General features: G+C 46.4%; 1 protein-coding gene across 3 annotated transcripts in view; it reads right to left on the bottom strand.

The window, feature by feature from the left end:
- The window catches only part of CEP85 (centrosomal protein 85), a 509807-nt gene that overhangs the window by 151629 nt on the left and 337139 nt on the right, over positions 1 to 21039 (bottom strand). For all 3 annotated transcript variants that reach the window (XM_069622843.1, XM_069622844.1, XM_069622842.1), the window contains one exon: positions 12616 to 12736. In XM_069622843.1, the coding sequence (XP_069478944.1) occupies positions 12616 to 12736 (121 nt within the window). The remainder of the gene's footprint in view (positions 1 to 12615; positions 12737 to 21039) is intronic.

The following is a 21039-nucleotide window of genomic DNA, read 5'->3' as shown; positions in this document are numbered from 1 at the left end:
AGGCACTGGTTCTATAGTGCCTTTCCCTAGCCGAGTAAAAAAAAAATCTACTGCACAAGGAGCGGATCAGGAATGAGTTCTTCCCCGGTGGATTGTTGTGAGGCTGAGTTCTGAACGGGAGGCAGTAGCCTTGGGCTATTGTCTGCAGAGCTCAGGTATCTGAAGTAATGTCTTGCCATTCTTGCAGATGCTGAGAGTCTGCCCCCACAGGTGTTTCGTGACGCAAGTCCTCAAAGCTGTTTTGTGGCAGATGCTGCAGCTGCCGATGGCAAAGAAGCTGCGGCGGGAGCTGGCTTTGCACTTTTACCTCGTCCACCACAAGAGATTTTCCTTTGGCCTCTTTGACTGGCTAGTCCTCTTGCCTTTCCAAATGAGGAGTAGTAACGATAGGTTTGTCCCCTCCAAGACTGTCCTGATGAACAAAAAGGCTGAGGTTGCCTAACAGCGGACCCTAAAGATTTGGCAGCCACTTTTGAGGTCTGCAACCTCAAGGCTCTCGTCAGCCTTGCCAAAAAGGTGATACCCATCAAAAGGCATGTTGAGAAGAGGGGACTGCACATCTGGTGCGAAACCAGACTTCCGCAACCACGCAAACCTGCGCATAACTGCTAACAGCCATGGACCTGCTGACGCCGTCTGCACTGTCCAAACCAGACTGACGGGATTCACACTTTGCCTCCTTGTCATCTACAACAATAGCTAGGAAGCCCTCCCTTACACCCGTTCTGGTATGTGCTCTGCCACCATGGAGATGCACTCCCACAGAGTACGAAAATGTGGCTAAGGCACATGTGGAGTTGGATGATTTTAGGGCCATACTTCCACTGAAAATCCCTTGCGTGCCCATCCAGCCACCAGCTTGTCGTTCCTATCCAGAGGGATGGTAGGGAACACTACTTTGTTGTTAGATGTGGCTGCCTGGACCAACTCTCTGGAGTGGGGTGTTTTTACAGATAGCAGGGGTCGCTCCTGGAAGGGCTGCATTTTCTAGTGAGGGACTTTTCCACAGCTGGGATAGAATCCGGGGACTACCAATTTTTGGCCACCCTATTTTGCAAGGCCACATGAAAGGGTAAAAGTAGGTCTGTAGGTGGACCTTGATCTAGAATGTCTGATATCCTGAATAAATTGAGCTGGTGGTCTAGCCCATCCTAAATACTCAGATGCCAATAAGAAGAGTCCGCATGTTCACCCGACTCTGGTTTGCCAAATTCAGTCTCTGGCGATGTATACACACCACTTGCACTCCTCATAGATTAAACACTCTAGCACATTAGGAGTACCAAACTCCAGACCAAAGTGACGTTGTCGTCTTCAGACCTTTCCTCCTTCAAAAAGTTAAGATAAAGATTTGAAGTACTCGTTTCTGGGCAAAGGAGTATAAGATCTTCAGGAGGTGGGGTCAGTTTTGTGGAAGGTTTTGGTTTAGCAGCTTTTTTCTTTTGCTGCAACCTGCTCAGGAGGCTGTGCTGAAACCTTCGAAATCTTCAGCGCCAATGGTTTCGGCGTCGACAAAGGAGTCTATGGAAATGGCACAGAAGGCGTCGAGGCTTCGACAACCACCTTTGTAGATTTCACCTTCATAGTATGAGGAGCCTTGGACGGTGTCGAAGCACTCGAGCGCTCGTCACAGCTCGAGTGACACCCAGGCCCGAGGGCGCACGAGTGTTGGAACGGGAACGCTCTCAGCCGGCTTCCGAGGAAGGCGCAGACAGAGGCTTGGCCATCTCAAAAACTTCCAACATTTTTAAACAAAATGCTTCCCACTCTTCAGAAGAAGAATGTTTGGTGGGGCACCTAACCTTTTTTAGTGGGGGATTACTCTGACAACAAAGATGGCACCTATTAAGATGGCGTGCGGGGGTGTTGCAGATTCGATCATTTTGTCGAAGCCGAGTGGCGGGAGCCACTTTGGTATCTTGACCTTTCTTCCCTTCTGCGTCGAGGAGAATGAACTCCAGACTCAAGGGTCGATCTGATTTGGATTTACGACCCCCCCTGTAATTTCTCCTTCCTCTCTCGCAGGGCTTTACCAGTCATCGCCTGACACTTCGAGCAGGCCTCTGTGTTGTGGTTTTCTCTCAAACATCACAGGCAATATCGATGCGGGTCTGTGATAGACATCTTCAAACTGCATTCCTTGCACCACTTGTAGCCTGAGCGAGGGGTAGTCAGGGTAGATGAAGACTTCTTCTACGATTTTCTTTCGAAGAACAAAGTACGTAGTAGAAATAACTCATGAGGCGCTCCGAATCCCAGAAGCAACGCATTATGTGGAAAAACGGAACTGAGGCCAACGGGCGCCGTGCGTGGTACTTGTATACCCGATGACGTCACCCTCGAAACTTAGTTTGTGGATATTCATTGGGTGCTTTACCTGGTGAACTGCCAGTTTGGCAATTTGTGCTGAAGTGGGCGTTCTCCAGAACCCACAAAGGTACTTTGTGAATGGTATAAAGTTCTGACCCAATGGTTTTGCAGACACCTCAAGGAACATCCTTTGCACGAAGTGGAGATTGGATGGCCCATCCGGATTGTACAAGTGGTGGACTGGTGTAGCCCCCACTCGTGTGGATTATCTGAAAATCCCAAGCCGTACGTAGAAGTGGCTGAAGATGCTGTGTACACAACTCAGAACCTACTCCGGAAATTGGTTAGTCTCCAAAGCTCATTAAGGCAAAGCACTGTTTTTGCTTCAGAGGAATCCTGTTTCGAGGCTTACGCTCTGAACCAGCAGAAACAAAATGGTTCCTTATGCAGTGGTGACTTGAATGCATGGAACATTTTCTTCAACAACTTAGCAGAAAGTGCCACTGCTGGACCCCAAATGGCGTTTGAGATATTTAACTGTGCCAGCTCTGTTGCGAGACTGGTTAGGTTGGGCCTTTGCAGTGGTACTGCCATGGGACACTAGTACATGAAGTCATACAGTTTTTTCGCAACTGGAGTATCATTGGCTAGCCCTAAACGCCCAACATTGTGATAACATGCTTTTATTTTATTGGAATTCACCATTATAAGGGTTATCTGTCAATCTGCAGACTATATCTCACATGAACCAGCCAGCTTTCCCTAGTGGCTTTTGTGAAAAGTGCTGGGAACATGAACCAAGTCTAAAATCACCATTGCACCCACAAACCGCAGGCTGTTCGTTCAGGCCACACAAGGATTTTCAACTTCCTTTGTGTCTTTGGACCTGAAAGCCATCGTTGACACAGTATTAAGTACCTGAGGATGCCATGTGCAGCTCTTCCCAGGTACCACCCTGGCGATTGTCCTCTTCAGACCATGTGGTTCACCTCTGCAACCATCCATCTCTAAACCTCTTGTTTATCTTATCTGGTGTGGGTTCTCCATCCTCACAGTCTGTAGGTTGTCTCTTCTGCAGCTCCCTGTAACTCTGGTCCAGGAGAACAGAGATAGAAGAGAGACTGCAAAGGAGAGAAGAACAAGTTACTTACCAACTGTAACGTTCTTTCGATTGGATGTTCCTCCCACGTATTCCTCATCTTAGATATATCCTTACCTTCAGCATTGCTGCTTCGGAAAAATTTCTCTCTCCACCAGAGGGCGCTCCACTCGAGGCGACGATGTCCCTCGGCGGCATCCGTCGAGTGTCGTCGTCATCCGTAGTAAAATGCCTCAAGCGCGCCCGTAGACCTCAGTTCTGTTTTTTCGCATCAGAGCCCATGTATTATAAACAAAGGCGTGCCTCTTATTGACCCAAGTCTTGAAAGAATTTAGAGTGTAAACCACGTAAACTGTACTGTGGGGTAGGATGGGAGGGTCAATGAGCAATACGTGGGAGGAACATCCAATCGAAAGAACGTTACAGTTGGTAAGTAACTTGTTCTTCGAATGGATTGTGTCCTCCCACGTATTCCTCATCTTAGATAGACTCCCAAAGCATTTTTGTATTTGAGGCGGGAGTACAGATGCCTTTTAGTCATGTACCGAATGTAGTACAGATTTGGCAAATAAACCTCCTTGAGATGTATTTGAGTCCAAAGCATAATGTTTGATGAAAGTATGCATGGATGACCATGTGGCTTCTGCACAAATATCTTGCACAGGGACACCCCTCTTAAGAGCTGTTGAAGTTGCTATGCCCCTAGTTGAACGGGCTCTTAAGCCCTCAGGGGGATCTTTTCCGGCTAGCCTATAACACTGCGTTATGGCTAAAATTATCCATCTTGATAATGTTTGTTTGGTTACGGCTAGTCCCAATTTACGGCCAGTGTATCCCACAAAAAGTTGATCACACTGACGTATCTGTGACAATCTTGAGATGTAAAAGCTTAGAGCCCTTCTGGGATATAGCCTATGCAGTCTTTCCTCTTCCTTACATGTGTGAGGAGGAGGGTAGAACGCAGGTAGAATTATTTTCTGTGACAGATGAAAGTCCGAAACTATTTTTGGCAGAAAAGATGGTTTAACTCGGACAACTTTATCTTTATGAAAGATGGTGTTAGGAGGACCACTCGAAAGTGCCTGCAACTCACTTACTCTGCGGGCTGATGTCAATGCAATTAAAAGTATAGTTTTTAATGTAAGAAGCCTTAACGGACAAGAATGTAAAGGCTCAAAGGGTGCACATGTCAGAAATTTAAGTACCAAATTTAAATCCCACAAAGGAACTTGAAAAGGTACTGGTGGAAAAACATTGTTTAAATCTTTTAGAAATTGTATTAAGGGTATCTTAAAATAAGATCTTTCTTCTGATGAGGACTTGAAGATAGATAGCGCTGCTACATATCCTTTTATTGTCTTAACCTGGAGCCCCAGATTAGCTAAATGTAATAGAAAAAATAATACCATTGGAATCTCACATTCAAAAGGATCCACATTCTTATCCCTGCACTAGTTACTGAATTTATTCCGACGACACCGGTACAAAGATTTTGTTGCTGGCCTTCTGGCCGAAAGCAACACCTCCATAACATCATCCGGAAGGTCCCAATCCTTGTATCTCAACCCTTCAGAAGCCATGCGTGAAGGTCGAGTATGTTGACCTCTGGATGGAGAACGTGACCTCCCTCTTGCGAGAGAAGATCCTCTCTTTTTGGAAGACGTATTGGAGGGCAGATGGACATGTCGAGAAGGTCCGGGTACCACGTTCTCCTGGCCCAATCCGGGGCAATTAGGATCATGGTTTTCCTGAATTTGCTCAACCTTCTGATTACCTGAGGGATCACAGGGACTGGAGGGAACGCATATAGAAGATGAAATTCCCACTCTACTACAAATGCGTCTCCTAGAGCTCCTCTCGGAGGAAATTCCCTTGAGCAGTACAGTTCGCACTTCCTGTTGCCAATGGTCGCGAACAGATCCACTTGAGGGGTTCCCCAAAGGGCAAAGATCTCCATAAGGACTTCCTGAGCTATCTCCCACTCGTGAGAGACTGTGCTCTGCCTGCTCAGAGCATCCGCCGCTGTGTTTTGCTCTCCTGCTAGGTGAATGGCAGATAGAGATCCCTTCTTGTATTGCCCAGGACCAGAGCTGCATTGCCTCTCTGCACAGTGGCAGTGACCCTACTCCTCTTTTGTTGAGGTAGGACATGGCCACTGTGTTGTCCGTCATGATCAGGACATTCTTTCCCTGTACAGAGGGCAGGAAGGCCTTCAGCGCTAGTCTGATCGCCCTCAGCTCCAAAAGGTTGATGTGTAGTCTGGACTCCGATAGAGACCAACGACCGCTGATTGTCAGATCGTTGGTGTGGGCTCCCCACCCCGTGAGTGAGGCGTCCGTCACTACAGTGATCTCCGGCCATGGCTGCCAAAAAGATTGTCCCTTGAGGATGTGTTCTTTGCAAGCCCACCATTGTAGGTCCTGAGCTACTCTGGTTGGAACTTGTAAGAGATCTGTCATTTCCCCTGAAAACTGGGACCATTGAGTCCTGAGGGCCCATTGAAGGATTCTCATCCTCAATCTGGCCTCTGGCACCAGAAAAATGCAGGATGCCATGAGGCCGAGCAACCTGAGAAAATCGAAGGCCGGTAGATACTGGGCATTCTGGAATTTTGTCACCATATGCAGAATGTGGCGCGCTCTCTCTTCGGGAGGCGAGGCTTTGCCCGAACGAGTATCCAAGACTGCTCCTATAAACTGGAGCTTCTGTGATGGTATCATGTTTGACTTTTTTAAATTCAGAGAAAACCCTAGTTTGTGAAGGAGGTGGCAAGTCTTGGATAGAAGATCCTGGACTTGTTCTGGAGAACGTGCCCTGATCATCCAATCGTCCAAATAGGGGTAGATATGAATCCCCCCTCTTCTAAGACTCGCTGCCACTACCGCCATCAACTTGGTGAAAACTCTTGGGGCGGAGGTCAACCCGAAAGGCAGAACTCGAAACTGATGGTGAGAATTGCCAATCGCGAACCTCAGGTACTTTCTGTGCTTGAGATGAATTGGCACATGAAAGTAAGCATCCCGAAGGTCCAATGATACCAACCAGTCTTGAAGTTGGAGAGCCTGAAGGATCTGAGAAATAGTGACCATCTTGAACTTGTCCTTCCTGAGGCACTTGTTCAAGTTTCTCAAGTCCAAGATGGGTCTCAGTCCTCCGTCGTTCTTTGGAATGAGGAAATATTGGGAATACCAACCCTTGTTCCTCTCCGCTACAGGTACATGTTCTATTGCACCTTTCTGTAGCAGGGTTAAAACTTCCTGCAACAGGAGCGGGTCTGGAATTTTGGTAGAGTTGTATTCCGGTGTGTGATTGAGGTTTCTTTAGAAAAGGAAGGCAGTAACCTTGGGAAACTGTTTCCAGTGCCCAAACATCTGAAGTAATGCCCCGCCATTCTTTCAGATGCTGTGAGATCCTGCCTCCCACTGGGGTCTTGTGAGTCAAAACCTCAGTGGTTTTGAGGCCGCTGCAGCAGCAGCTGAAGGGACAGATGCTGCTGCTGGGGCAGATCTAGCGCCTCTTCCTCGGCCGCGAGGACATTTTATTTGCCCCCTTTGATTGGCCTGTCCCCTTCCTCTCCCAAATGAGGAGTAAAAACGAAAGGGACGACCCCTCCAGGAAGATGAGCCTGTGTAGGGGCGTTGCTGAGGTTGTCGTATAGCGGCACTAAGTGACTTTGCCGCTGCCTTGGAGGTCTGCAGCTTCTCCAAACTTTCATCCGCCTTGCTGCCAAACAACCTCGAGCCATCAAATGGCATGTTAAGGAGTCTAGGTTGAACATCTGGTGCAAAACCTGACTTCCTTAACCACGCAAATCTGATACTGTCAGCAGTGTCCAAATCTGCTTGAAGGCATTCTCCCAAAGCCTCCTTACCATCCTTAATTATGGATAGGAAACCATCACGTTCCTCTCCTTCCGGGATGTGTTGAGCTGCCGCTGACATGCAGTCCCACAGAGTATAATTAAATCTAGCCAATGTACAAGATACATTGGTAGACTTCAGAGCCATGCTCCCTGATGTAAAGATCTTTTTCGACCAAGTATCTATTTTCTTGTCATACCCATCAGGGGGAATAGTGGGGTATGCAGCATTTTTTGTTGATGTGGCTGCCTGAACTACCAGACTCTCAGGAGAAGGATGTTTACTCAAATATTCTGGGTCAGAGTTACAAGGTCTGTATTTTGCCACATATTTTTTTATTTACTGCTGGACTAGATTCCTGTCTTTCCCAAGCAGCATTTACTCTCCTTTGCAGGGCAATATGAAAAGGAAGTATGGGGTCTGGTTGAGGACCTCCTGACAAAATATCTCATGTCATCATCCTGGTATACAGGTGCATTATTACCCCACCCCATAAACTCTGTTACTCTATTCATGAGTTTTCTGTAACCCAGCTCAGCATATTCTGCTGGATCTGGTCTCTCAAATTCATTTTCAGGAGATGTGTCTATTCCACTTGCAGACTGTAAACATATAAATCCTGCATTTTTGATTGAGGATTTATTAATTCCTCTGGAACATTTCTTGTCCCATATTTTACCCCCACTGATGTAACCTCAGGTTGATCTTGTTCTTCATATTCTTCATTTTCTGATGACATTTCTCCATATACAGATAACATAGTATGGAAAAAATCATGTCTGTTTTCAGGGTGAAATATTTTTTCAGGAATGTGTTTCAACCCTGGCGTCGACAGAAGCTTGATGGCGTCGAAGTCGTGGCCGTTAGCTTCGATGTTGTCGAGGTATTCTTCGATGTTTTTGAAGGCACTACAAATGGCGAAGAAATCTTTGAGGCAGTCGATGTTGAAGTAGTCTTCGAAATACTCTACGCCGAAGAAATCTTCGAGGTCGTCGATAAAATATTCGACGTGACTTTTTTCTGTTGGGTCGTCGGCCCTTTATACTCGACAGCCTTCGACAGAGGCTTCGAAGATGTTTTCGTCGAAGTCTTTAATGACTTATCGACGTCGAAAGTCTTTTTAGGTGTCTGGAAAGAGTCCCTAGAAGATACCCTCGACAATTTCTTGTCGGACTTCTTAGTTTTAGACCTTCCTCTGTCACTTTTGTGACTAGAGGCATGACCTTCAACAGACATTTTTGAGGGGGTCTGGGCCGCGTTCTCAAAAATTTTCATCGTGGACTCTCTAAATGCTTCCCACTTTTTAGGGGAGTCGTGTTTAGTTGGACAAGTAATAACTTCCTCCGAAGTCAAGGAAGAAGAAGAAGAGGGAGATCGGCGTCGTCTTTTTCGCCTTTTTGTTTTTCGCTTCTATGTCCAATCGACCATGACCGCTGGTGGTCTCAGCGTAGTTATACCACAGGGCCCACCCACGCCAGGTCATGCCACCACCACCACCACCACAACGCCTCTCACTTTCAGGTGTGTCTACTGTCAGCAAACTTGCAAGACGCTTTCCACATGTCCCTCTTCCCGCTCCTCCAACTTCATACAGCTTCCTGATTGCAGCCTTCAATTGTACAGTTTCTGACTTGCAGACTGGTTTAACACCTGACCGGCCTTTTTCCCCAGTGGGTCCTCCACTTCTCGATTACTACTACTTCTCCGATGCCTTTGAGTGGCCCGCCACACCACACCTTCCTATATACTACACAACCTTTCTGAAGGTTCACGAAGTCCAGACGCAACCTTGCAGGCTCCTACTCTGCTTCCCAGATTGCAAACTATTCCTTCCGGATTTCGCTTTACTTGTACTTTCTGGCTGTTTGGTTTGAACAGCCACGTTTTCCCTAGTGCAGCATCAGCCAAATCCACAACACCTGGTTGAATAGTCTTCGTGCTTTGCAGTAGCATTCTAGAGTTCTTCGTCCCAGTATGTGTTATCGGGAGAATGTCTGAGTTGGCTACAGTAGCACATAGTCCATGACTTAACCACATGTATGGAAGGCTTGGGTGATGTTATTACGCCATGGGATTGGGGAATTAGGGGTTCCTGTGCCCCGGGAAGGGAATTCTGCTCCACGAGGTCCTCCTAAATCCTACCACCCCCTAGTGGGACTGTTAGCAGCTTCACCACCCTAGCCTTTTGGAAAGGCACTCCCTCCTGGCGGGAAGTGATGCCATTTTAAGGATCGTTGCAACCCTCGTATTACAGACTCTTCATTCGAGTCCTTGTGATTAGAATGCGAGGCAGCCAGGAAGATATGCACACAAGAGTACCCAGTTATTGGAATCTGCTCCAAACCTGTGTGTCACTGGTGCATTCTATCCTTTCCTTTGACAGACCCTCAGTCACCTAATCCAAGTGCCAGGTGTCCCCCATCATTGCCAGCCTAAAGGTTCCCTCCTCTGCAGCTCTCCTGCATCTATAGTAACATGTACTTTCATTAACTGGGAGCCATCTATCAACTTTGCCCTGGTAAAGTCAGAGGACAAATTTGAAAGAAAACCAACTACAGGTACTTGATTTTATATACTTGTAAAATTGAGCCGAATATCCGTTTAGGTTGTGGTGCTGTTTTAGAACACATTTTGGTAACCTGTTTGGGTCAGAACGATCAGAAGCAGAGTTAGATATTATAGGGCTATGCCTAAAGTTTGAGGTGGAGGAGACAATAAAGGCAATCAATCTTCAAGCGCACAACCGAGCCCCTGGACACGATACCCTCAGATTTATTCCAGGATCCAGTATATCTGTGGGCTCCACTTTTGACTGTGGTGTTTAATTCATGTATAAAAGCGAGGACATATCCGCCCTCGTGGAAGAGGGCGATAATTTTCCCAATTTTTAAAAAGGGGGACATATCTAGCCCTGGCGCATATAGGCAAATTTCTTTGTTGGACTCCTCGTTCAAAATTTTTGGGAGAATACTGTTGGCCCGAATCGAAACATGGATCGGGGAACAGTCAATTCTCTCTGACATTCAGTTTGGGTTTCGCCCAGGAGTGGGCACAATAGAACAGAGCCTTAATCTTTATTTGTTGGTGGCCAATTCTGTTTTTTGTCGGGGCGAGGCAGTTTATTTGGCTTTTATGGACCCAAGCACTGCCTTTGATAAAGTAGATCGAGCAAAGCTCTGGGCAGTGCTTGGGTCCTTATGGTGCCCAGGGGAAATATTGCGGGTATTGGTTGACCTCCATACGGATAATGAGGCCTGTGTACTCAGTGGCCCCGGGGGGCACTGCACCGCCTGCTTTCAGGTGGGGTGTGATGTGAGGCAGGGCTGTGTGTTGGCCCCCATTTGTTTCTGCCTCTACATTAATGGCCTTTCACAGGATTTTATTGATATATTGGCTGATTTTCTAGTTTGGGCGGGGGGAGGTGGGAGGAGTGGGTTCCCAGTATTGGCCTATGCGGACGATCCAGTTCTAGCAAGAACACCTAGGGCCTTACAGGTCTTTATCAATGCCTATGCAACATTTATGGATAATTTGGGCCTAAAAATTAATACCAAGAAATCAGCAGTAATGGCGTGTGTTGGTAGAAAACGTCCTGTGCCCATGAAACCTATGCTTTGTGTAGTGGAAATTATTCCCAGAGTTAAGAAGTTATTCCATTTTACTGGAATAAGCTTTTCAGAGGCCTTAAATGGCAAGGATCACGTGGCCAATCAATCTGCCTAGTTGAGCCAACAGATAGGCGGAATCTTTAGATTTATGTCAAAGTGTAGGGGCCAGCCCCTGGATGTGATTCTTAAGATCTATGGCGCACACAAACTCTGGCATCCACTTTGTATGGCGCAGCCATTTGGGGTTTCCAGAATGTGGCGGAAATCCAGAGTAAGGAGAGCAAATTCTTTAAAAACTTGCTAGGGCTCCCGACCAGTGTCTCTGGAATAGCCGTCCACAGATAGCTGGGTATGGAGTTTTGGGAGGACATGTGGGCGTTGGCCCCTCTTCTATTGTGGGTTCGGTTGTGGGACAACGAGCAGGGCTCTCTGTCATTTTATACGCACTGTGCTGGGTAAAGCTGGCTGGAAAAAAATCCCCTGGCTTGCGTATGTCTCTTCGACTTTGGGTGAAGTCAATTTAGGTGTCCTCTTTCCCCCTGACTCACTCAAAGAATGAGGGGACAGCTTACAAAGCAACGTTGGGTGAAATTACAGTAAGAAAAAGAATTCTGTTAGAGTACGGCCACAAATCTGGCCAATTTCATACCAGCATTAGTATCCTTGCTGGAATACAACCTTATTTGTTAAAGAGCCTGTTTAAAAAGGATAGGTGACTGATTACGAGGGCACGGTTTGACTGCCTTCGGCTGCAAGGAAACACATAAGTGGAAAGGCTTTCCCGACTCAGCGGGTTGCCCGGTCTGTTGCCACTCTCGAGAGGACCTCCCCCATTTGCTGTTCTTCTGTATGGGGTATGTTGGCATACGTAAAAATACCTTGATTCCCGCCCTTAAGACAGATTCGCTCACACAGGGCTGCACTTGTGTTTCTTTTAAGTGCCGAAACAGTTTTTACAGCTTGGGCTCTTTTGACGTTTCTGAAAAGAGCGATGTACTTCAGAAATAGGCTATTGCAACTACAAGGTGGTGAAAGTTAGGGTTATAAAGTATAATATCGTTTGTAATGGGACAAATGTCTGAGTACTGTTTTCTGTACGATCTTTTTATCAAATATTTTTAATGTAGCCACTGTTTTATCGTATGATGCCTTTGGAAAGGTCTATTGATTTTATCTTTTATGGAACTGTAATTTTATGAAATTGTAACCTGGATTTGTGCAATAATGTGCATCTTTGTCGTTTAATGGTTGTTTTTATACATCCGAATAAACTTGTTTGACTGACTGATATAGATTCCTTCTATATCTAAAGTACTGACTGGAATTGTAGTGATTTTCTGATGCATAACCCCATAACCTTTCAATAAAGAGTATCTTTTCAGTAAAAATTGTCTTGATCTTCCATGGTTTGTGCAGGTTTATGTGTGGATGAGCAAGCTGCACTTTAGAGTATCTCTCTGCCTTATAAAAAGTAAAGCCAGACTGCTCAGTCAATGCAGTTTTGCGATTCAAGACCATTAAGAGAAACCCTGCACATGGACTATTGGATGGCCTTCTCAAACCCTCAGGAAACCTTCCTAACACTAACCATTAACGGGACAAAGGGAGATGGGGTGAAGAAACGGTAAAGGCGGCTTCACATAACCATCAGTGTGCAGATGAGAGCCACTGAATATACAATCAGGCAGGAAAGTGTGAGCGCATAACAGAGGCCTTGTAAGCAATCTTAAGCATTCACCTTCTTCAGGTACTCCTGCTCTTTCTTCAAAGCTTCACACTCCTTTTCCAGCTCCTCATTCACATGCGGCGGCTCCTCTCCTTCTCCGTTCTTCAAACACACATCCAACTTTTTCTGCAAACTATTATGGAGATATTTTACAAATATGTTTGAAATTAAATAAACACTAAGCGAGAATAAGCAATGGCTCGAATGTTGGCATTGTCTCTCGATTCATAACATTTAACATCAGTTAAAGGGCATCAGAACATTTTGTACATACAAGGAGAACCTTTAAAAAGGTAGACTCACAACAGAAGCTTTTCGGAGCAGGAAGAGCGAACAAGCACAAAAAGGTAGGAGGGTGGAATATGAATTAATTGGAAATGCTCTAACCATGCTTAAGACCCACTGTTGGAAGTCAAAAACATCAACCCTAAATTGTAAGTGCAACATTTGATTTGAAGAGGGTATGGAGGGTCCCAGCAATGACATTCACATCAGCAACAATATTTGTATAATCAAATCATGCTGCAAACTAAGGGGCATCAAAATAATTCAAAATCATTTTAGGTTAAAAAAAAGAATTGAGAGTTCATACAGTGAACACAAAAATGTCAGAAGGGTTCAAGGAACCTTGAAAGCTCAGAGTAGAAATCCCCTTAAGGGGCACCAACCTTGAAATCAGTCTGGGCACATGCAAGATTTCATTCCAGAATCCTCCTGTGAAGGGTGTGAAACCATTTATCCTAATGGCAAAGCTGGTCTGTCATTTGGTTAAAACACAAACACTTTGGGCAGCAATGGCAGTGCAGGCAGGCTTAATTCAAAGGGGAAAAGACTGGCAGAGAGTCGTAATGTCGTTTTTGGACAACACTCCGTTGGCACATCTACAACCAACAACCTTAATCCGGGGCAAAAACACCAGACAAGAAAGGGAAGTGAAATCTCTCAAAGGTAAGTAACGTGGCCGTGGCGACAAAGCTCAACTCTCTGGTAGGGGTAGCAGACTGACACGAAGGTACAATTAGACAAAAACACTTATCCACAGAAAGAACATCCCACTGATAAGACAAATATTTACTTTCATTATGTTCCACATATAGATCTCAATCGGGTCCAATAAATACTTGTCACATAATAGAGACAGTATATAAGGGAGCAATCTCTTATCTGTAACTCCATTTCTCCAGCATTGCTATCTTTCATTGATTCACATGCTGTGAATATTCCCCGTCAGGCTGGGAATCCCTGGTTACTTTGACTTAGTAATTATCCTATGGAAAAATGGACACCTTGAGTGTCTCATTCGACGTCGTGGGTGCTTTTGGTACCCACCAGTGGGACGTTGAGTGTAAAGCTCCACCCTAGTAGCTTCCCCTCAGATTGTAACCACTCCAGCTGGAGGATATCCCCCTGAGGAGGATGTTTGCCTGTAGGGGGGTAGGCTGGAGGGTGCATGTGAATCCATGTAAGATACCAACTCTTGAGGTAGCAGTATACATATATAAAGAGGTGGTAAACCAGGCAAAGCACAGATGAGATACTTTAAAATGGTCCGTGATAATGCAAGAAGAATACATACGCAAGTAGAGAAAGGAATCAACCCCGGAAGCTGTGGGACTTGCCTTACTGGAATAGCCATTGAAGGAATGCTTGTTCCATCTGTACATCCTCAGAGTGTTTCCGATTCACGCAGTAGTGCCTGGTAAATGTGTGGGGCACTTCCCATGTTGCTGCTTGGCAAATGTCTCTGATGGGAACTTCAGACCAGAGAGCCGCTGAGGCAGACATGACTAGTGGAGTGTGTGGGCGCAGTTTGCAACGGCTTGTTGGCCTCTGAGTGGCAGAAGGAGATTGTAGATTAAATCCATTTTAAAATGCCCAGTTCTGATATTGTTTCTCTTGTTGGGTGGACCAAAGGCGACAAACAGCTGCTTAGTCGCCCTGAAAGATTTTGTGCGATCCAAATATTTCAATGCCCTTATGACGTCCAGAGTTTACAGGACCCTCCCCGCTGGTGAAGTAGTATTTTGAAGGAATGTAGCCAGAGTTATGGTTGGATTTTTATGACACTCTGAAGGTACTTTAGGGATGAAATGAGGATTAATGGAAAGTACCACCTGGTCTCATGAACCTTAGATACAGAGGGTCTACCACCAAAGCTTGCAGCTCCGAAACACATCTAGAGGACGTAAGGGCTACTAAATAAAAGCCACCTTCCAGGTTCGAATGGAGGCTTCATAAGCTATGCCAGGACCAGGTTCAGGCTGCATACACGTGGAATCTTTCTTTGGCGGAAAGGTAAGAAAAAGCTTTTAAGAAGGAAGGGTTTGATAAGCCTGTCACTGTAGAGGGGGGGAAGATCTTTTCCGTCTAAACCTAGAGATTGCTGATAAGTGCACTATGATGGAAGAGATCGCTAGACCTTCTGCAGATAAATTTAGCAGATAAGGAAGGATCCGATGTGGTGTTCTAACTAGCAGCTAGAGGTTAGGCTGCTGTGCACACCATGCACACATTTCTATTTTCGGCTATAGGAAATGCTGGTAGAAGGAGCTCTAGCTGCTGCTAGAATGCGCCGACAGTCTTGAAGGATATTCAAATGACCGAATTCTGAGTGGTCAGGAGCTACACTTAACTTGAGAGCGCCTGGGTCGTGATGGAAGATCATCCTGTTCTAGGATAGAAGAATAGCATTAGATCCTAGATGGTTGGATCGTCCACTGCCAGTTGCAGGAGGTCCGAGAACCAGGTCTGCCTCGGCCAGTACGGAGTTAAGATTATTCTGCAACAACCTTTGCATATCATCTGTATGGTTTTCCTGATGAGAGGAAATGGAGGGAACACGTAAGCAAACCTGCCATTACAAGGGAATGAAAATGCGTCCCCCCTGAGAGTCAAGATGCAGAATCCTGCTAGCAAATTTCTGCACTGCTTGTTGTCGGGACTGGCGAATAGGTCTAGAGAGGGATGACCCCACATTGAGAAAATCTTGGCTATCTGGATACTCTGCAGTTGCCACTTGTCTATCTGCGAAGATTCCCTGCAGAGGGTGACTGCTTGCTTGTTCTGCATCAACGGCAAGTGAAAGCTCTGAAGATGGATGTTGTGCCGGATGGCCCAATGCCAGATGGTCTGTGCTTTCTGGGAGAAGGTGTTTGATCGCGTTCCGCCTTGTTTCAGCAGATAAAACATTGTCGTTGGTGAGGACCTGAACCACCAAATGTTCAATTAGAGGAAGAAAGGATTTTAGAGGCCAGTGCACTGCAAGTAATTCCAGCACGAGGACGGCTTACTCAGGGCTCCAGAGACCTTTGACTTGGTGCTTGTCCAAATGCGCGCCCCATTCCGCCTTGGAGGCACCGGTCACAATGGTTAGATGGAAATTTGTTGAAGGGGTATGTCCACCCTTTCAGTGTGTTTGACAGAGTCCAAGAGATGGTTACTTTGTCTGACCAGGAATCTAAGCTTTGGGACCACCTGGTAGCCAGAAACGTTTGCACTGGCCGCTTGTGCAGCCAGCAGTGGGGAATAAGTGGAATGCAAGAGAACATGAACCCCAAGAGAGCCATGTATGCGCGGACTGGGACTAGCTTGTTTGGCGTGAATGAGTTTGCTAGTGCTGATTTCAGGCTATTTCGGCGACTACGTATCTGAAGAACAATTGGTGACTTGGATGTACTGGCACGTGGAATTATGCATCCTTGAGATCTAAGGCCACAAGGTATTCCTGGGCTGAACAGCTTTTGTGACATCCTGGAGTGTTATCATTTTGAATTTTTGCTTTTTGATGTTCTTTAGTCTTCGTAGATCCAGAATAAGGCACCACTTCCGGTCTGTTTTTTTGACGAAGTACCTGGCATATACTCCATTTCCTTTTGCTGAGGGAGGAAATCTTTCAATGGCTTGTTTTCTTAGAATTTGACGTATCTTCCGCTGTAAAACCGGATGGTGCGGATGAGATACATTTATGGGAGGTATCTGATGTGTGCGCGCTTCAACTCCAATAAGTGTCCTTACTGGATTGCATCTAGCACCCACCTGTGAATTGTTACTGTTTGCCACTCGGTGAAGTAGAACGCCACATTTCCCCCACCTGTTTGCCCCTGAGGCAGTCATTGTTGTGCCTACCTCTCTGGGAGGTGGCATATCAACACTTTCTTTGCCCTTTATGGTATTCTCTGTTGCGCTGGGAGGATTGGTCATTCCGCTTGTACTCCTGAGAATAATCAGTCTACCATAGCTCTTGTTTCTAGAGGCTGAGAATCTTGCATTACCTGAAGCTCCTCGAAAGGAACAAAAGGGACGCCTGCCCTGAAGGGCTGTAAGAGACCTAGCAGAGTCAGCCTTCATGGCTTTAAGGACCTCATCAATTTTGTCCCCAAACAGATTTTCTCCTTCACATGGCATATCAATGAGTTTGTGTTGGACTTCCTGACGGAAATTGGTGCAACGTACCCATGCTTGGCATCAAAGGACTACCCCATTGCCAATTTGCTTAAACCCTGTTTCAGCAAGGTCTACAGCGATATTTATGCGATTCGAGGCTTCCTCCCCTTCGTGCACCAGCATCATGGCCTTTTCTGTTCTCTTCCGGCAAGTGTTCCAATAAAAGGAGCCAGATGATGCCACATCTCTCGATTATATCGAACGACTATTGCCTGGGCAGTCACTGCTTTTATCGTTGTTGGCCCTATTGGTAAAACCTTTTTTCCAAAAGGCATCCATTTTCCGGTTTTCATTGTCCGGCAGTGTGGCGCACTTATACTGCGTACAAGCCTTGTGGCCGCTGGAACAACTGACATTCCGAGCAGGTTGAGAAGTGAGGCATTTTGGTGTTGTGTCTGGAGCTTTAAACTTCTTCTCCAGCCTCCCTTTAACCACCTACTCTGTAAAGGGATGCTTCAGAGTACGGAGGCCCTCCTGCCAAACGTGATCCAGAATGGGTATGGGTATGCCTTCCTGTGTTTACCCATTTGGTCGAAGAGGAAACAATCTTGCTTTTCCTCATCTGGAATCAGACTAAACTCCTGGCATGACAGACATGGAGTGAAACGCCCCAATGTCACCTGGAGGCGAAGGTTGAGCCTGGCTAGACTACGCATCTTGGTCAGGATCTGTGTCACACGTGCCGGCTCTCCGTGGAGACAGTGGAACTTGTATCCCTCGGATCAGTGTCCTGGTTCGTGTCAATCAATTCCCCCCTCTTCTTGCTCTCCTCCATGTACTGAATGTACGTGGAGGGCTAGGAGGTGTTTGAATCCTAGGGAGTAAGCACTGGTCTTGAAAGGGATGGGTTGGACACCTTCAATGTTGTGGGGTAAATTGATGTTCTCCATAAGGCTGAATTGTCCGAGCTTGAGGGAGCGGAAGCCTGGCACCAAGCTGTCCCAAAAGAGACTGCAGTGTTGCAAGGACCTGCAGGGAAAGCAGCGATTGTGGATTTATAAGGGGGTATTGTGTATGCATACCGGTGTTGATGACAAGAGTAGGTGCCTGCAACCTTAGAGGTGTGTCTTCCTCTGTAGATGGTCCTTGGAGGATGGGATGTTCCTTCAGGAACAGATTCAAAGAGACCTAGACATTCCTGTGGTGGAGGCTCAGAATCTGATGTAATCATGCTGCAAAACATCTTCTGGCATATCTGGGTACTCTATGGAGACATTCCCAGGGGAGCCTGGTCGCACTGCATCGTGGACCCCATTGGGATTTTCAAAATGCCCTTCGGGGACAAAATATTGCCTTCTGCCGGTAATTCCGAAATCTGTAACGTGGTTGGCGGGTGCGTAGGCTTTTCTGCAGACTATTTCTTTTTGGTAGTCGACAAGGTGGTCATAGATTAGACGAGCCGTAGCCCCTGAAGAAGATGCAGTCGTCAATGCCGTTGATTGTGCTGTCGGAGGAGACCTCAACAATGATTTGGCTGTCGACAGGTGTCTAGATGACTCATGGCCAGAGGAGGATCTGTGCTCGTCTGTCGACAGAGAAGATCTCCTGGGCGGGTCTGCAGATTTTGACTATGGGTGAGAGCCTTTCTCCTTCAGTTTGCCTGAGGGTGCTTTCGTCAACAGGCCCTTGGAAGAGTATTTGGACCCGTATGGGACCCTTCGCCCCTAGCTGGTGGTTTCTTTACAGGGAAAGTGTCTGGCCTTGTCATGGCCCCGAGGACAGTTTTGCCTCACCTGTCTTGTTCCTTTGCCACCGGCTACTCAGAGCTGGACCTCTGTCTTGACGGTGACCTCTTGTTAGAGGGAGTGGTTTCTCTCAGACTTGGTGACAAGCCAGATATGCTCCTTCATTGAGTCAGCAGATTAGGCATTGGTTCCGGTCCTTATGGGTTTTTTGCGAGAAACCCAGGCAGATTTTGCAGCAGTCAGCGGTATGGTTTGGGTAGAGGCATTAAAGACATTCTGTGTGCCCATCCCCTTTGTTGGGGAGAAGTCTCAGAAATGTGCTAATTCCCCTCCAGTTTAGAGACCCCCAGCTCTTTTGCTGGACTTTAGGACTTTTCATTTTTTACCTGGAGAGAGCGAGACCTTTTCCCCACTCTCTCCTGCATTTTTCTATAATATGAACTGTCTTTCTTTTGGTTTTGTAGTCTGACAAACTCCATACGCATCTTCTTTTTACATTGTGGCGCACACCACCTTCAGTGCAGTGGCACAGGAAAGTCTTTCAGATTTCCCCAAGGTTTAATACCTTCTCTTAGATAAACTACTGTTTCCAAGGGCAGTGAAGTGAAATTGACTTTACTTACATTTGTAACTTTCTAGACCCAACACACCATCTTATAATAGGGTGCTGGAGGGGTTACTTAGTATCCCCTTTCTACAATTAATGACTGGTGGCAGTTGTTTACTTTCATCTACCGTTGTGCGTTTTTAACACGGGCTGCGTTCACAGCTGCAGTACAGCACCGATGGGTGCCCATCTTGTCAAAATGGCCATACTTGTCTTTTTTCGCCATTTTTTGCTGGAAATGTCCTTCTTGAGATTTACTCTGCAAGCCAAACCAGGTTTGGTCCCTTTGTTCCTTTTGTCTTTGACAGCATACACGAGTGTACCCCACCTTATGTCTGGCAGGGGCAGGAAGTGTTGGAGGTAACCGAAATCCCTGTGCTTAGTTCCCTTGGTTACAGGAATGCACCCAAAGATGATTGGCCAGCTGGCTGTCCTTGGAGGACAGCCACCCTGCTGTGTGATTGACAGCTAGGCTGGAATGACACCTGTATAAAATGCTAGGCTTTTTGGCTTGGAAGGCAGTCTTGATCACGAGACGAAGGAATCTCAAGAACTTGGCAGAGACTCCTGCTGCAACTCCTGGACCGTTGGTTTGCCCGGTGAAGCCCTGGTGCTGTGCTGAAGCTCTGAATTCGCCTCAACTAGAGAAGCATTGCAAGTGCGACTTCTCCCCTTGGGTTGGTGGGACCAATCAACCCCAAAGTTAACTTGTCTGGGCATCCTCCTCGAAGCTGGCTGTAATTCCACTGCTGCGGATGGAACCGAAGTGCCAGGGAGAGGGACTCCAGATTGCGTGGATCACTTTTAAGTCAGACCCGAGCTCCGGACTCCCAGGAAGTAGGACTGACCAAGCCTGAGCCACCTCAACAGAGGGCTGGACCCCAGATGCGATGAAAGTCCAAGGTGATAGCTGAGAACCGCAGTGGTGCTATTTGCTGAGACACGAGGAGTTGAAACCACAAAGTGCAGCTGAATTGAAGTTTGTCCTTTGCAGCTGCTGACCGTTTCATTGCAGTGCACGAGTACCCAGGCGTCCTCCCTCTTGTCCCCACGACTGAGTCCCAGGAACAACAGGATCCACAGAGCTGCACAGGAACAGAAAGCCAGCTGGAACCATTTCTTCTAAACAAAGGTACTGTAAAACTAAGGTCACTTACCTCTTGTGTAGCCTTACTTGTTCTCAGTTGGGACTAGTCTTGGTTGCCTTTGCAGAATTGCTTGCAGCTTTGCCCTACACAAGCCTAACAGCTTGTGACCCTACATTGATTCGACTTTTTTCTACAAAGACTTCTACTTATCTACAAGAAGTGCTTCAGCTCACCTAGACTCGCCAACTTTACATTGGCTGTCCTGGCTCCCTAAAAGACTCTTACCTCCGACATTGTGCTTTAAATTTCCTTCCAGGAAGGGATTAACTAACTTTTCATTGGGGGTTCAAAAAGTACTCACCTGCTTCAGAATATTTGTGTGACTTTGTTTATTCAAGAAACCCTTTTTAAAAAATATGTTTTAACTTATTTATTGGCATAAGTGTACAGCACACACAATCAGGAAGGTTTACATTCTATATACAGACACATTACTCTTAAACGTCAACATAAAGCCCATCAGATTGCACCATAAATATACAGTATTTATATTCACAGTGTAGCGTAGTTAGTTCAATGCTTAAGTTCGGCCCGGTGATCCCGGATCAGCTTG

This window comes from Ambystoma mexicanum, chromosome 11 (genome assembly GCF_040938575.1).
Source record: "Ambystoma mexicanum isolate Mex_15411 chromosome 11, UKY_AmexF1_1, whole genome shotgun sequence".
Classification (NCBI taxonomy): domain Eukaryota; kingdom Metazoa; phylum Chordata; class Amphibia; order Caudata; family Ambystomatidae; genus Ambystoma; species Ambystoma mexicanum.
Note: the sequence above shows the minus strand (reverse complement) of the source record. Positions and strands in the feature narration are given on the sequence as shown.